The 15,666-nt window shown below is 36.5% G+C and overlaps 1 protein-coding gene across 1 annotated transcript; it reads right to left on the bottom strand.

Moving 5' to 3' along the window:
- Positions 1-108: 108 nt before the first annotated feature.
- LOC108062474 (ubiquitin-conjugating enzyme E2Q-like protein CG4502) lies at positions 109-12,825 on the bottom strand. Its single transcript, XM_044394914.2, has 5 exons — positions 12,577-12,825; positions 1,547-2,044; positions 1,326-1,449; positions 902-1,251; positions 109-843 (listed from the first exon to the last, which is right to left on the bottom strand). Exons 2-5 carry the CDS (start codon positions 1,876-1,878, stop codon positions 759-761), a joined length of 891 nt encoding a protein of 296 aa, XP_044250849.1. The 5' UTR covers positions 1,879-2,044; positions 12,577-12,825; the 3' UTR covers positions 109-758.
- Positions 12,826-15,666: the final 2,841 nt, after the last annotated feature.

Below are 15,666 nucleotides of genomic sequence, written 5' to 3'. Positions count from 1 at the left end.
GGTGAGATTATTTCTTATAATATTGTACTGCGTAAAAATAAAATGTATGATTTATGAAAAAATTTGAATTTTAATTCGCTGGAGGCCTTCATTAAAAATGCGATTAGAGACACATGTTACATTTATTTATTATGCGTAACTTAAAGAAAAAGAGCGATATATGAGGAACGCACTCATGCTTACAAGCTGCTCTTGTAATTTGGTTTCTTCATGGTTTGTTTTAACTTTAACAAAAATCACAAAAAATTATAATAACACAGTCGAACCAAGACATCAGACTAATTGATTCTGTAAACCTTTCGTAACTTAATAATAAGCGCTAGGCGATTGAAAATGTTTTGGAAAGTGGCTGTTCATCGTTCTTGGATTTACGTTTCTGATCAACTAATAATACTTAATTATCCATTTTTTGTATTCGACGAAATTTCCGTTTTACTGACGACTACGAGCTAGAATTACATTTTAAGCTAATTTGTTGCTTGCTGCGCGTTTTTCCTTTGTTCTTTGTGTGTGTTTCCTTGTTGTTTCCAAGAGTTCCTTCTGTTGCGTTTTGGATGGTTTGCAATTGAAATCGTTCGTTACTTGACTAAGTAGATGGAAACGCATCGAGAGAAGAGTAATGGGCATAGACGATGGCTTGATGGATTACTATGAGCAAGATTCTTGCTGGGTGGCTGAATATTAAATTGCATTGGTTGGGTGGTTGGCAAACGCAGAGCATCTGAGCTGAGTTCCCTTGCGATACGGAATCTCGTCCCTTAGCCGTCGGACAGGGCGGGCGTCACCCATCCGTACTTCTCGTGCGTCTTTACCAGCGAACGGAACGACTCCTCGGCCTGGCGACTGCAGAAGAAATAAGAATTAGTTCGTTTTGATCTTATATTTATGTATATAAAATTACCGAGTGAATTCCTTTGTACTCTTTGGCTTGCGCGTGATCCTGCCCTGACCCTTGACTACGCTGGCTGCAAACTGCATGATGACCGCCTCCACCGTATAGGCACTGGCCCATCCGCGGGGCGTTAGGAGTTCCATGCAGATGGCCCCGCCCTCCATCACGTAACCCTTCTCGATGCGCGGCTCCACCACGCGCATGAACGGCGGGGCGAAGGGGAAGTTGTCGGGGAAACTGAGGTGCAACAGGATGGCCGGCACCCCCATTTCGACCATATCCCTGGCCAAAGGCGAGTCTGGATCAATCACATGCAGGCGTACGTGCCACTCGAACAGACTGTCGCTGACGAGTTCCACCTGTAAATTAATTAATAATATAATATTAATTAATTAATAATATTAAAATTCAAAGAACCAAGATCTAAACTCACCGTGAAGACAGCATCTTTCTTTGACTGGAGGCGTTCCATTTCTCTATACTCCTTCATGAGGCGGCGGGATCGAATGGTCTGATCCGGCGCCGCCATCAGTTGGCGTCCCGTCGTCGGCGCCACCCTGAGAGTTGGATTTTAAGTTCCGCAATTAGCTCCCCATACACAAATTTCGGAATAAAATTTTTTTGGGTTTTCTTTGCTTTTTTATCTAGACTCACTTGTGATCTTGTCGTCGCCGCTTGCCTGGGGAATCCCAAACAGCCTGCTCGGCTGCCATTCGAACTACGGCATTCTTGGAGGCACCAGATGATCCCGATGAACCGCCGCCCACAGCTCCACCGCCCATTGCCCCGCCTCCTGCCGAAGAGGGAGCTGCCCCCTCGTGATTGTTATTATTGTTATTGTTCGGACTGCTGCCAGTGGCTCCATCGACCTTGTCATTGTTGTTATTATTAGAGCTATTGTTGTTGTTATTATTATTATTATTGCTGGACTTGTGGAAGATTTTGCGGAATGCAGTGACAACTCTCTCCTTGGAACGCGACGACATCTTGGTTTGGATTGGCTTGGTCTCGGATTTTGTTGTGCTTTCGACTTGGTATTTCTGAGTTATTTGAGCGGTGGCCTTTGATTCACTAGTTTACAAGTATTTTGTGGGCGTGGTGGTTCAGTCTTCTTCTTTAAATTGTTCCTGGTGCAAGGTGTGTGAATTGGTGCTGAAAATTCATAAAATAGGAAAAATATAAATATATAATAACACACTCTTTTTCATAACTTAAACGCATAGTTTTGCTGAAAAAGCAATTTAAAGTAAAGCATTTTTAAGTTTTTTCCCACTTGTAGATGAGATGATGGCATGTGTATTATAAAAAAAATGCCTACATTAACATTTTCTTGGGTCGAGCTTATAAAATTAACATACTTGTGCATGCTAAGGATGCCATTACTTGGAATTTGATTCCCTCGGAGCAATTTTCATATTTTAGTAGACCCTCCCCAACACAATTATGCGACCTTGAACTAGCGCCCGCATTCGTAAACCACACACCACAACAATAGCCGGAGATACTTTACCATGTCTAGCAGTCATAAGCACAAACACACATCCTTGGCGAACTTTTTCAAGTGAATAACAAGACCGCCAACGAAATATGTTAAATACTCTCGCCGCCCCAACGAAAACAAAACGACTCATAAAGGCGGCTTTTGGAAAAGGGAACGACATAAAAACGTATTTCGTCGCAAAAAGTTGATTCTTGTAGGGTGAAGAAGGTGGAGAATCTGCTTATAAGAAGGTCAAATCGAGATACACATGGAAAATCTATGGTTATGAGATAAGATTAAAATCTCATTTGTGACATCATATTTTACAAAAATAACAAGGAACAAGATTATTTGTATTGATATCTTAAATTTTGATAGCAGTAACAGTCAGATAATTTAAAATAATATTTTAATGAATAATATTATGATAGCATTAACTATATGGGCACTTCCAAAAAAAAGTCCACCAAGCCAAAAACCTTAAAACTTGAAAAAAACATATTTCCACATGATTTTGCCCCGATATTAGTTTCTAATTAGTTGGATACTGAGCTTAACTACAAATTTGGAGTATAGTTTGATTATTTTTATGACAAACTCCACCAATTTACGCAAAAATCAGTTTTTGGCTATTTTTTTGTTATTTTTTGGACCTGTCTTCTGTTGTTAATTTATCCTATAGGAATGCTAATATGTGACATTTTTCTGTACTGAATGCTTCATTCACATGCTAAACTATTAAGTTAAAAGCAAAACATCCAGCAATTGAGAGATAGAGGTAAAGAAATTCGCTTTACAAAACCGTCGGAAAAAATGTCCCGAGCGACATGTCCCGAGCGAATGTGGTTGAGACTGCATAAAAAAAAACGGCAAAGAATTTTTGAGTAAAACCAAAAGCATTTCACAGCGACATGTTTGAACAACATTCTAAAAAAAATCGCAATAAAATATTCCATCAGAATTCGCTAATTTCTGGTGTTGTATGAACTTCCCCGAAATCCACTTCTATTTTTGTCCCGAGCGAATACGGCAGTTTTTTACCGATATCTTAAAAACTAAAAGCGGTACAAAATCAAGATTTTTACCAAAAAATAGAGCTTGGAAAGAGTGAAAAGAAAAGCCCATAATTAAAATTAAAATCCATTGTTTTACAATTTTTTTTCAACTTTAAATGTGTGCAAATGTCCCGAGCGACATTTTGGAAGTGCCCATATACACAGACTCATATTTTAAAATAAAATAAAATGTTTTTCTTATTTCTAAATTTGCATTTAAATCCTAAGGAAACCAAAAACGGGTCTTTTTCATTTTTGCTTTCTGTGCCGGAGCCAAAACACTCGAGGCGCCCAAGTTTTATGGCAAAAATTTACACAGCCTCCCGGGAGGCGCTTCCTCGACTCATTTCTTTTCCTGTAAGCTGTGGATGCCAAGGCAACACGCTATTATATTATTATACCACCCCATCGAGGTGTCCGAGGTGTTGACCATAGTCTCGCCAAATTGTTTGCCTTTCGCATAATTAGCTTTGACCCCAGTGCACGAGTCCTCAAAGGAGATTTCTGGGGTCACCACTGTCCTTCTGGACAGAAGCCAAGACCTGAACTCGGTTACCAAGGACAACCGATGTGGGCGTTACATTTTTATGGGCGTGGGTGCGACTAAGGGATCCTTATTATTATTATATGAGCACATTTAAGTGTGAACTAAGCTGAGAGCCAGGAGATTAGATAAAACTGTTTCAATGGAACATAGTAGAAGTGTGCCAAATACTTGGCGGCGAAAAATAAATTATTGCAATTATGTTGAACGTAATATTTATTTGAATTTTATTTATGCTTTTCATTTATTTTTTATCGGCAAAATTACCTATCTAATAATATCGGAACCACATTCGAATGGGGTTCGACACTAATTAACTTATATTACAAAAATATGCCTTGAGTTATAATTTGTTGAGGGCCTCTATTGGCTATATTAATTTGAATACTTATGGATATTCACAAAGAAAAAGCAATATCATTAGGTAAATATCACATTAACTACTATTTGTTGTAGTTTCATATTATTCCATAAAAAAAACCTGGTAACCTTACAAATTATACATTATGGTTAATGACCCTTGCTGAAGTAAGGAAATCCACTCCCTGAAACTGACCCAAAGTCTCATTAAGAGGTAATCAGGGTTCGAACTATTCCAGACATTCACCTTCCCCATTCTTTCCGTTCAGTTAAGGGCATTTCCTTCCTGCAGCTCTTAAATGCCCAACTAAAAGTATTTTTAGACGAAACTTTCTGCACTTTTGCTTTCAGCCAGGGGCATTAAAAGCCAAAATAAAAAACTGACCGAGGCCGAAACAAAGGCGCCACAGGAATCTTCTGAAAAAAGAACACCAGTGCTCACAATAGTTACTGAAAAAATGGAGAAGAAAAAAAACGCGGTGAAGTCATGTTGATGGCAGTGGGAAATGTTATCTGGCTCCCGACACACATTTCTGCAGTTCCTTCGCCATTTATTTAACCAAATAAATGTCAACAATGTTTGACATATTTTTTCATACTTGAGCGTAGACAGACTATAAAAACTAGGGTGAATCGGGTTGTCTGCAAACTACTGGGGGATGTAGAAAAATTAAATACAGAGCTGTAAGCTTGACACTGTTATTTTATTATATTCCCAAATTTTCTGGAGTTTAATATTAAAGATTGTCCTATTATAATTTCTATACATACTTTGCATTTATACAAAACGATACACCCTAATGCAGCTATACAGATTGGGCGACAAATTGACTGCCCCGGTTGAAATTACAGTAGTCACAAAAATATATCTTATCTGGCGCCACGAAAATCGATACGGACAAAGCAAAAGCAACACCCTCAACGAATGACCCTCCTCCACAAACTCACTTTCCCCCTTTCTCTTCTATTTTACCCCACACTCTATAACTGACCTACCCCGCTCAATGTTATTTGCCAATCCAAATATAGATAGCAGCACAATGTCGTTAAATCAAGTGGCGAACACTCTTTAAAGTTTCCTTTTGGGCGCTGGGGATAAATGGGTTTTTAATTGAGTTTCTCGACGGATGGGACTTGTTTGGTAAAGTCTTTCATTTAAAGTTGATAACTTGCCATTTAAATTCGTAGGATCAGTATTCATTTTGTAGGTAAAATAAAATCTTAATAGATTTTTGTATTTAATAACGATTTCAATAGCGTGGGAAAATGAACAGAAGCCAAAAAGTTAACCAGACAATTACTTTAATCTGATTTTTCAGACTCGTAAATAAATATACATATATGTATAACCAGGGTACATATATGATATACGTGTACAAACAACTCGGCTCATGTTTATTGTTGTTTCATTGCATGCAAATTTTCTCGCCTGCCGCATGCAAAATTTCTGTATGCAAACACGAAAGTAAAAGGGGAAAACAATAACAAGAACTGGGAAAATGCAAAAATGCTGAAATTAAGAAAAGGAATGAGAACTGTGTCAGATTTCAAAAAATTCAGGTGATGCTTATGCACCCAGAAAAATTGAGAACGAAAAAAATCAACATCGACCGATCTTGATTTTAGTATTCGTATTCTCACTTTTTTCTTCTTGATATCAAGATGAAAGCAGTGTTGATTCTAGTATTCCCAGTCAAAGTCAATCTCAGTTTTTATGTTGTGGACGAGGGACGTGAGGAAAAGACATCGAAAAAATGAGAGGAAAAGGGCGGAGAGGCCGAATTCCTCTCTTGTAGCTATCGGGCAGTCATGCTTCATGATATCGGTAGCCTAGGGGACTAAAGCGTGCGGATTATATGTTTTGTAAGCGCATAGTCGGAAGTGTGTGTTCAGTCCCGCGTCGAGGCGGAAATTCTTTGCGTTTTTTTTTTTTTTTACTCATTAATATTTATATTTAATACAAATTAGGATTTTGTTAATCTAACACACATAAATGGCTTAATAAGAGTAAAAACCAAGAACCCAAGAGAACAAAATGTGATTAAACTTTGTACAGCGCCTCATGTGATGCTTCCATGGCGCAGCTGGTAGAGTGTTTGACTGCAAACTGTGAGGCAACGGGTTCGATTCCCACGACCGACCAAAGGTGTTTTTCCCAAGATAGTAAGTTATTTGAATTTTATATTTATCATTTGTTAATTATAACTAAATGTGTTCTTATATACGAACATAGTATAGTGTGACGTCATCCATGTGTTTAAATAAAGGAAAGAAAAATAAGTTGAGAAACGGGGGGAACCAACAACAACACCGACGGGGACAGGAGGGGGTGCAAGAGGCAAAATTCCCGATTCCTCAATTATTTTTTTTCTTCTTCTTATTCAATTTGTATCTTAAAATCGACATCGATTCGATGTTGAAACCGAGAAGACGTCATCTCGATATCGATAGCACACATACTCAAAAACCATTCTCAAAACCGAGATGACATCGATGTTGATTTTAGTATTTTCGATCTCGGCTAGGTTTTGTGATCGAAAATACTAAAATCAACATCGATGAGAACGGTTTTTTTTCTCGGTGTGGTTGTTACTTTCCTTTCGCGCGTATTTATTGATTTTTGTTCATGACGACATTTTAGCCGTGCATTTCAAATGAAATGCAAAAAGTAATGGCGGGAAACATTTAAATACACCTAGAAAATAATTGATTTAGTAGATTTTTTTGGTTATCTATTATCAAATTGTATTTGCTAACTATATTAAAATATTTTATTTTTTATTTATTTATTATTTAATTTATTTTTTTTATTTATTATTAAATTTTATTTTTGTGTTTTAAAATATTTTTTAATAAAATTATTATATAATATTATTTAAAAATTAAAATACTTTAAATAAAATGAACAATACAAAATCCAATTTTAAATTAATATTTTTTAAAATAATAATAACATTCTGAACACAATAGAAATGGGTCAGAATTTTGAAATCGTGAATCTTTTTTCACCGCTTCTTATAGCTTTTCTTAAAAATAACTTTGGGATACCCCTATCGGTTAATGTATTGTTTTATAACTATTTGTATAGGACGATTTCTTTAAGTGTTGAAAGCTTGAGAGAGAGAGGTCGTTAATCAACTGTTTGGTGCAGCTGAACAATGCGGAAATATTTGCACAGGGGAAAGGGGAGGTGACGAAAGGCAGCGAGAGCGATGCTGACTAATGGCCCCTGCAACAGTTCTTTGTTCTCAGCCATTAGCGAACACCTACTATGGCACACACCCACAGAGAATTAATCCCCCTGTTTCTTGACCATCGAGAGTGGTTGCCATGGCATTCAGCTTCTCCTCCTCTCTGTCATCTTGTGCACTTGCACTTGTCCTATCAGAAGGGTTGACACCCCTACATAAAAAAAGCTGAATTATAAAAAGAATTTTTTTTAATATAGTATTCTTCTGTTTATCTATTAAACAGAAATCAAAGAATGGGGTTTAAAAACGAAACTTTATAAGGCCAATCAAAATATTCTGAAATATTGTTTACAATTTTTAAGAAAAATAATTTGATTTTAAAATTGTCCTATAATAATGTCTCAGTTATTCCTGCTTGGTTTATTTTATGTCATACATTTTGATGAGATTTATTTTTTAGAATTTACCTAGCCAAATTGCCAACGCCAATATTCATCCTTCTGCCTCGCACTTTTGCCCCTCTTTTATACAGATGCTCAGACGACGATGGCATTGTTCTAGATGGAAGTCCGAGGGTCACCGCTTGTTACGGCTTTGTTAATTTATTTATAAACAATTCCTCGCTCGGACTCTCATGCAACATGCACATGCAAATTGAATTAAGCACGGATTGCTTTTTTTTCGTTCCGTTTTTTTCCCCCCGACATAGGAAGCTTTTAAATGTGCATTCAGCATTAATCAAGGCCAGCATCATCACAGTCGGTCTCCTTTATTTCCTGGTTGCTGGAGCTAACCAAATCGAAATGCTTTGTCACTCACCCACCCGATAAGGTTCGTTGACTTTTGCCAGACCCAATAATTCCCGTTAACTGACTAACGGACAGTAACTGATGCCGATGACTTGACCCCGTTATGGTCTCACAAAAAATACATATAACGAAGAGAAGGTTTAGCTCCTCATGTGACCTTGGAAATGACTCTGTTAGTCTGTTTATCATTTTCATGTGGCGCCATAACACATGGCACACACGACGAAAATATAGCAACAAGAATCTATGGAATTAGGGAGCTTATCGAAGTTTGAAATACTCTTTCAGCACTTTTGAAATTGTTGTTCTTACAATTCCCCAGTTGAGATTTCCAAATAAACAGTATTCTTATCAATACGGAAAGTTATTTAAATTCGCTCTTTTAGGACAACCCTTTCTTATTTTTAAAAATTAATAATTCTTTGAAAAATTGTAGATTGACTAAATAATATTTATGATGAATATAAAATAGCCAATCCACTTTATAGCAAATGTAAGCTTCTTAGAAATAAATACACTTCTTAGAAAGGATATAGAAACTCCTTTCATGCTTTCTCACCACATTTTGTTTATGTATTTATTAAGACTCCGCCAGGCATATCTAGCACGTAGATATGAACAGAGGCCGCCTAGACAACCGACAGCCACGGGATGGAAGGCTGGTCGGGACCGGGACTTAAGCTCCTCTTTTTCCCTACTCCGCTGTATTTTTTGCCCGGTTCAATGCTGGCGCGTGTTTCATTCAAACGGAAGCCATTTATGAAATTGCTTTCGGCAAGAGAGCAACAAAAGCAAAAACAGCTGAAGCCACAACAATGGCCACATCTCACGGGTTAAAAGTAGACTTTGACATGGACATCGGGAAAGGGATAGGATATGGTTCACATATACGCGTCATTTGATGACGTTAGCGGGTGAATTGCGGCTCGGTCTGGTCTATGTCCAGGGAAGCACACAGAGAAAAATTAAAGAATAATTATATTCAGAATCTTCGCTTTAAAAAGATTCCAACCGAATTTTCCATTTCCTTATCAGGGACTTTAAATGTCCCACAAATTTTAATCGGAACTCTAGAATCCGGGGGTTAAGGCACAAGTGTAAATAATTTATAATTTATATTTATAATTCTAATTCACGCAGTTCTCTCGATAATGACGGTTAAATTAAATCTATAAGAACATACGTATATATTTGTTTATAATATGTACTAAGAAAAACCTTAAACTTTTGTTCATGCTTAAGAATTCGCGTTTTGGCAAGTTAAAATTGGTTAAAATATTAATTAAAACATATGTTTCTGTAGACAAATTCAAACGATTTAATGATGATTTTTTTTTGTGCAACTACGACTGTGTCGATAGCTCGTGTGTGAAGCGACCTGTCAATTTGGCTTTGGTCGGGTGTCAAAGTTAAGCACTTTGGATAGCGGCTATTGCACACGAGATAAGCTTCAAGTGTTAAATGCCGAGGGTGGAGCCGATTGTTGCCCGTTTTACGTTACGTTTACTGGGTTATTGAATTTGGGGTAACTGCTCATTATCCATTCAACAAGTGTGCTTTACAATATCAGTTATTAGGACTTTAAAAGACCTGATTTCGAGGAGGAACGCTCCTGATTTAATTTTGGTGTGAGAAAACTTGCAAACTTTAAAAGTAAATTTGGATTTTCACAACATAAATCTTGATAATCTTGTTTTGAATTTAGTTGGATATACAAATATTTGGAATTACCTCAGATTAAAGAGATCTTCTCAAGCTTTAATGTACTCCGATGACAGGTCCGTTTGCACCCCAGGGAGGGAGGACCCGCTGACGTCAATGGCTGACCTGGGGGCAAAATAAAATATAAACGGACAGACGGGGACACACGTAGTAAGTGCTACCTGCCATATTGTTTATGCTCGGCGAAATTGTTTATCACCTGCCACAAGCACACCCACTCATGTAAAATGCATAAATTCATGCGATAGCAGGAAAGTTCATCTAATTGCCGGCGACCCTTGCTCTTTGGCCCTATTTATAGAGTCTTGCCCCATGGGATCCTTGGCTCCTTTTCCTGACTTCGACTCCTATTTCCATGGCTATGCATAATCAATTTATGCCTGCGCAGGGTTAAATCTATAAATTAATTCAGCCGTAAAAATAAAATGCCTACTCGGCGGGTCCATAAAAAGTTGATGTGCCAAAGTGCACACTCCGCCACACACCCACACTAAGCTTCGCTGATCAAGTGCGATTTAAATGCGCAACATGTCGAGAGGTCGGAGCAGAAAAGCAATTACAGTGGGCCCAAGCTAAAGAGGTCCTCTATAAAATCAAATATTAATTGAATAATAAATAACAAAAGCCTACTTTTCGGGATTGACGATATAGTCTCTTCTTTTGTTACACTAGTTCCTTATGTTAAAACATAAAATTACATAATTTTTCCCATAACTCTACTATGTTTGGGACAGTGTCCTTATTAATTGTATTGGGCTGTTGTTACTTTGATGAAATAATGTGTATTCAGTCATAAAACATTTTTATATTATGCAAAACAATTAATTTGTGGCGTATTTTTATAAGACCATTAGCCGTAAAAAATTTAATTTTATTATTAAAATTTAGAATTGTTTTGATGCAACCGGAAAGATAATAATTTAATAAACAATATTTGAAAAGAAAAATAATAAAAATTTGGTATTTGCTTTTACATTTTTCATTTAAAAAATATTTTCTATGTAATTTTTTCATTTTGCAAACAATTGCTTGACAATGTTATTTTTAGGGAAAACTAGCTTGAAGAGTTTAAATTTCTGGAGTGTGTCTTTCAACTCGTAGTTTCCACTGTAGAAGGAAGAGGATGCAAAGCGCCATGGCGATGGCGCCTGTCTTACTTTACTTTAGGAAGAAAGTGGGGATAAGGGAAAGGAGAAAAGCGATAAGAATGGAGAGAACCATGAGGAGGCGGCGCGGCAGGGAATATTATCTATCGTATCCTTTCTCCCTTCCTCTTGTGTGAAAATGGAGCTCTGATTTCATTCATGAATACCAAATAACGTGGAGAAGCCTTTCCGACTTCTTAGCTCCAAATATACAGACACATACAATTTTCTCTTTCTCCATGTGTGTAAAAATGTTTGTATATTGGTGGGCGTGAAAATGTCAGCAGTAAATACAATTTGAGCATTTTCCGTTGTTGAGCTTCCATTCATTTGCTTAGATTTATTTTCACAATCTCTCTTTACTCAGCTTTTTTTTGGGCATTTCTTTTCATCTTCTTCTTCTTAGTTGTCACAGGCAATAAAGGCAAATACGCAAGAGGAACAACAACTACAAACTGAAATTGAATAACCAACAAACTCCAAAAACTTTTCTTTGTACTTTTTTTCCTTCTGTTTTGGCCATATTTTTGGCAGGGATTTTTCATTGCTTATTTGATTCCCTTTTGCGGCTTTTTAAAGATTTAAGGGAATGCTGTGTTAAGATGAAAGTTGATGGCTTTATAAGCCCAGTCAATCACTATACAAAGTAAACATTGAGATTATCTTTAATGACCATACATATTTTCGATGAATGTTTGGTTAAAAAGCTTTCTTATTGCTACATTATTTATAAACATTATAGAAAATTTACTCAGTAAAAAATGTAAATTCCGTTTTTAATCCAAAAACTTAAAAAATAAAAGTGATGTGGAATTGTTACCAGTAGTTTATCAATAGACTTTTCAGATAATACTACACGCGTTGCTTTGCATTTTTTAAGCTTAACTTAAAGGCTCTTTTAACAGAAACTTGACCGTGACTGCATCCTTGAAAACCTCTTGCACTGCAAAAAAAAAACACCAAAAGAGCACTTAAAACTGTTCAGTATCAAGTTCAATGAAAAGCTGGCATTGGCAGAGCGAGGCAGAGGCAGCATCCGTCTCTCTCGCACTTCAACAACAAGATATGAATCCACAGCAATGTCAAAGGATAAAGTGCAATGAATAGGACAAGCACAAACATGTGGCCCAACAACCGTTTATTTGACAGGCTTGTTTGTTAGTGTCATGCTTCAATTGAAAATCGAACGGGATAGGGAGACGGAGTGAAAGAGAGGGGTTGCTCTTGTAACACAATAAGTTCTATTTGTAAGAGTGAGAGGTCAAAAGCTTTTAATTGGCAAATTGTTGTGAGACGCCAAAAACAAAAAGGGATAAGTGAAGAAGCAGAGGAGACGGGAGAGATAACAAAAGAGGCACACGCACACACACACACTTACCAAGCGCAAAATGCAATTCGCTGTTTTTGTTGTTTTCTTCCCACTCTCTTCTTCGCAGCCCGCACAGACAAACAAATAATGACGACGGGAAAATCAATCGAAATCAAACTTAATTGTTCCCACCGATTATATTTTTATTGCGCGCTAAGCGAAAGCAGTAGTTTTATTATTTCCTGGACACGGAGCACCGGAGCACCAACTTTTTGCTGCACTTTTTTTTCGCCCGCGAGAGCGGATTGAGATGAGCGCAGTTGGTGTAAAGTAGCGATAAGAGGTGTAAAAACATCGATGTTTACAAGTTTCGATGTCCACGAACATCGATGTTTCATCGATGTTTCCAAATTTTTTTTTACACTTAAAACAATTTTCTTTCGCAAGGATGAACTTTTTTTTGTCACTCCCCAATATAATATTTTATATATGTATATTTCTCAAAAACTTACATTTTAAAACGCCGATTTTAAATAAAAATACAAATGTCTATACATGGCCATAATTAATGCGTGCACGTGCAGGCACACATATGTACTTAAAATTTTGATTTACTTTAATTAACAATGGACATAATTTGGTAAAATAGCTTACTATTTCGATCTCCGTCCATATTCTCTACGACGTCAGACAACTGACCAACAAAACAGTAAAAGTTAAACATTGTATTAAAAATTGTACAAATAATTTTTAAAGGGAAAGACATCGATGATAAAAAACCAACATCGATGTTTCAAAAATGTATTACAACATCGCATCGATGGTTCTCACCTCTAGACGGTAATGGTTTCCACATCACTAAAATGGCAAACACGCCATCTACAACTTTTCAAATGAGATTAGGGTTACCATTACCACCTAACCATAGGGCGCCAATTTTTAAATTGAAATTTAAATTAGTACTTGCAAATGACCTTGGTAAAAGTATAAAAATGAGATGTCGTTTGGAAGTACGAACATACATTTTATATATTGGAAGAGGTCAGGGAAGCCAGCGTTATCAAAATTCCTTTTAAATATATTCGAAAAACTGGCTTATCAGCAATGAATTAAATTCATAAAAAAATATCAGCAGACTCTGACACCCAAAATAAAAATGTTGTTGTAGAAATTTCCAAATAAAAACTGAAAAACTGCGACCGAATAACTCAGTTCGAGGCTCAACACTATCGTGCCACCATTGACTGTTTGGAAATCACAAATCATTCAAACAAAATGCTGAAACTTGCATTAGTTCTGCTCTTCGTAATAATTGCTGTCAACCTCTCCGGAACTGTGGAAGGAAGCATTTGCAATCCCATGGAAGATAAATGTAAATTTCCAATCCCAGATTTTTCGCTGTAATCTTGATCGTCTTCCGATAACTGCTAACTAAGCTGAAATAAAAGTATGTTTTAAAAAACGAAAGATCGCCGTCTTTAATTGCCTGATAATGGGAAGAAATATATTGTTGGAATATCCTTAAGCGTCGCCAAAAGGGCGTTTTAGTTGTTATCACGTTAAAAACCCTGCTACCTAGAAACCCTTGACCATTTCAACTATTTTAAAAAGATGTCGTTTTTTAACAAATATAAACCCATTAAAAGGTCCCTAAAAATAATGCATCTTCATTTGTATTGCATATTTTACGTTTATTTTGTTTGAGAAATGTCTAGAACACCAATAAAGTAAATTCAGTAGCAAACAAGTTGGATTAGTAATATTAAACTTCCACTTGACGTTTGCATTTTATTGCTTTTCATGGCTTTTCTTGACTTAAGAATATGTCTATATAAATACCAGTAAATATGAGTATATTAACCATTTCAGTTATGAAAAAAGATTCTACAATCCAAATGCCGTTCTTATAACAGTTGTAATTGATTATGAGTATTTGCTTCCATTTCATTTTTAGTAAGTAATTCGTTACAGTTGGATAATGGTTTCACAAAGAATATAATACTGCGCATCTGCAACAGATTGGTTATCGTTAGGATACTACATAACCCACATACCATAGGAAAACAATCAAAAATAGCTGCTACATACTAATCAACAAATGTTATCATCTCCTCCATCGGTTATTTGTAATTTTTAAATATTTCTTAAATATTCTCAAGCACTTTGAATACATATTTACGTGGCTTATAAATAATTTAATTTTCATATTTAAATTGTGTGTACGTTTTCAACGGAATCTCAAAATTGCAAGGAAGATGTTTGACTGATTAGTAGTTTTTATACGTTATATCTAGAATAATATAGCTAACGATCAGGAATTGTGCTATATGAAAGAAATAAAATGGAAAGTATGAAAATCAAAACAAATGGAAATAATAATTTTGCTTGGGTTTCGTTTATTTTCGTTTCAGTTTTTATAGATCTTAGCTAATAAATTCTGCTAGGAAATTATAAAATTAAACAAGAGAGAACGCTATAGTCGGGTTTGTGTCCCGACTATCTAATACCCGTCACTCAGCTAAAGGGAGTGCGAACGCTGTGTCGGGTTGGTGTCCCGACTAATAATCGTAACTCAGCTAAAGGGAGTGCGAGGGAGATAGATATATGTTGACAATTTATAAAGCGTATAACTTTTTAATGAATGGTCCGATTTGAAAAATGTCTTCTACATTTCGATAGGTATAAATATACACAACAAAATTGCATTTATACTTCTCGGAAATCTTTAAAGATGTGGGCGCAGGACCCATTTTAAAATCGTTAGTGGGCGATTGTGGGCGTTAGAGGGGGCGTGGCGCTCGGCTAAAATAAACTTGCGCTGCGTAGGAAGCCAAAGAATATGTGTGGGAAATCTCAACCTTCTAGCTTTTGTAGTTTCTGAGATCTCAGCGTTCATACAGACGGACAGACGGACAGACGGACAGACGGACAGACGGACAGACGGACAGACGGACATGGCTAGATCGACTCGGCTAGTGACCCTGATCAAGAATATATATACTTTATGGGGTCGGAAACGCTTCCTTCTAGCTGTTACATACTTTTGCACGAATCTAGTATACCCTTTTACTCTACGAGTAACGGGTATAAAAATTCTTTAAAGAATAATATCGAGATTAAAGTTTGATTTTGTTGTTGTTTCTTTTTCTATACAAATCG

This window comes from Drosophila takahashii, chromosome 2L (genome assembly GCF_030179915.1).
Source record: "Drosophila takahashii strain IR98-3 E-12201 chromosome 2L, DtakHiC1v2, whole genome shotgun sequence".
NCBI classification, from domain to species: Eukaryota; Metazoa; Arthropoda; class Insecta; order Diptera; family Drosophilidae; genus Drosophila; species Drosophila takahashii.
Note: the sequence above shows the minus strand (reverse complement) of the source record. Positions and strands in the feature narration are given on the sequence as shown.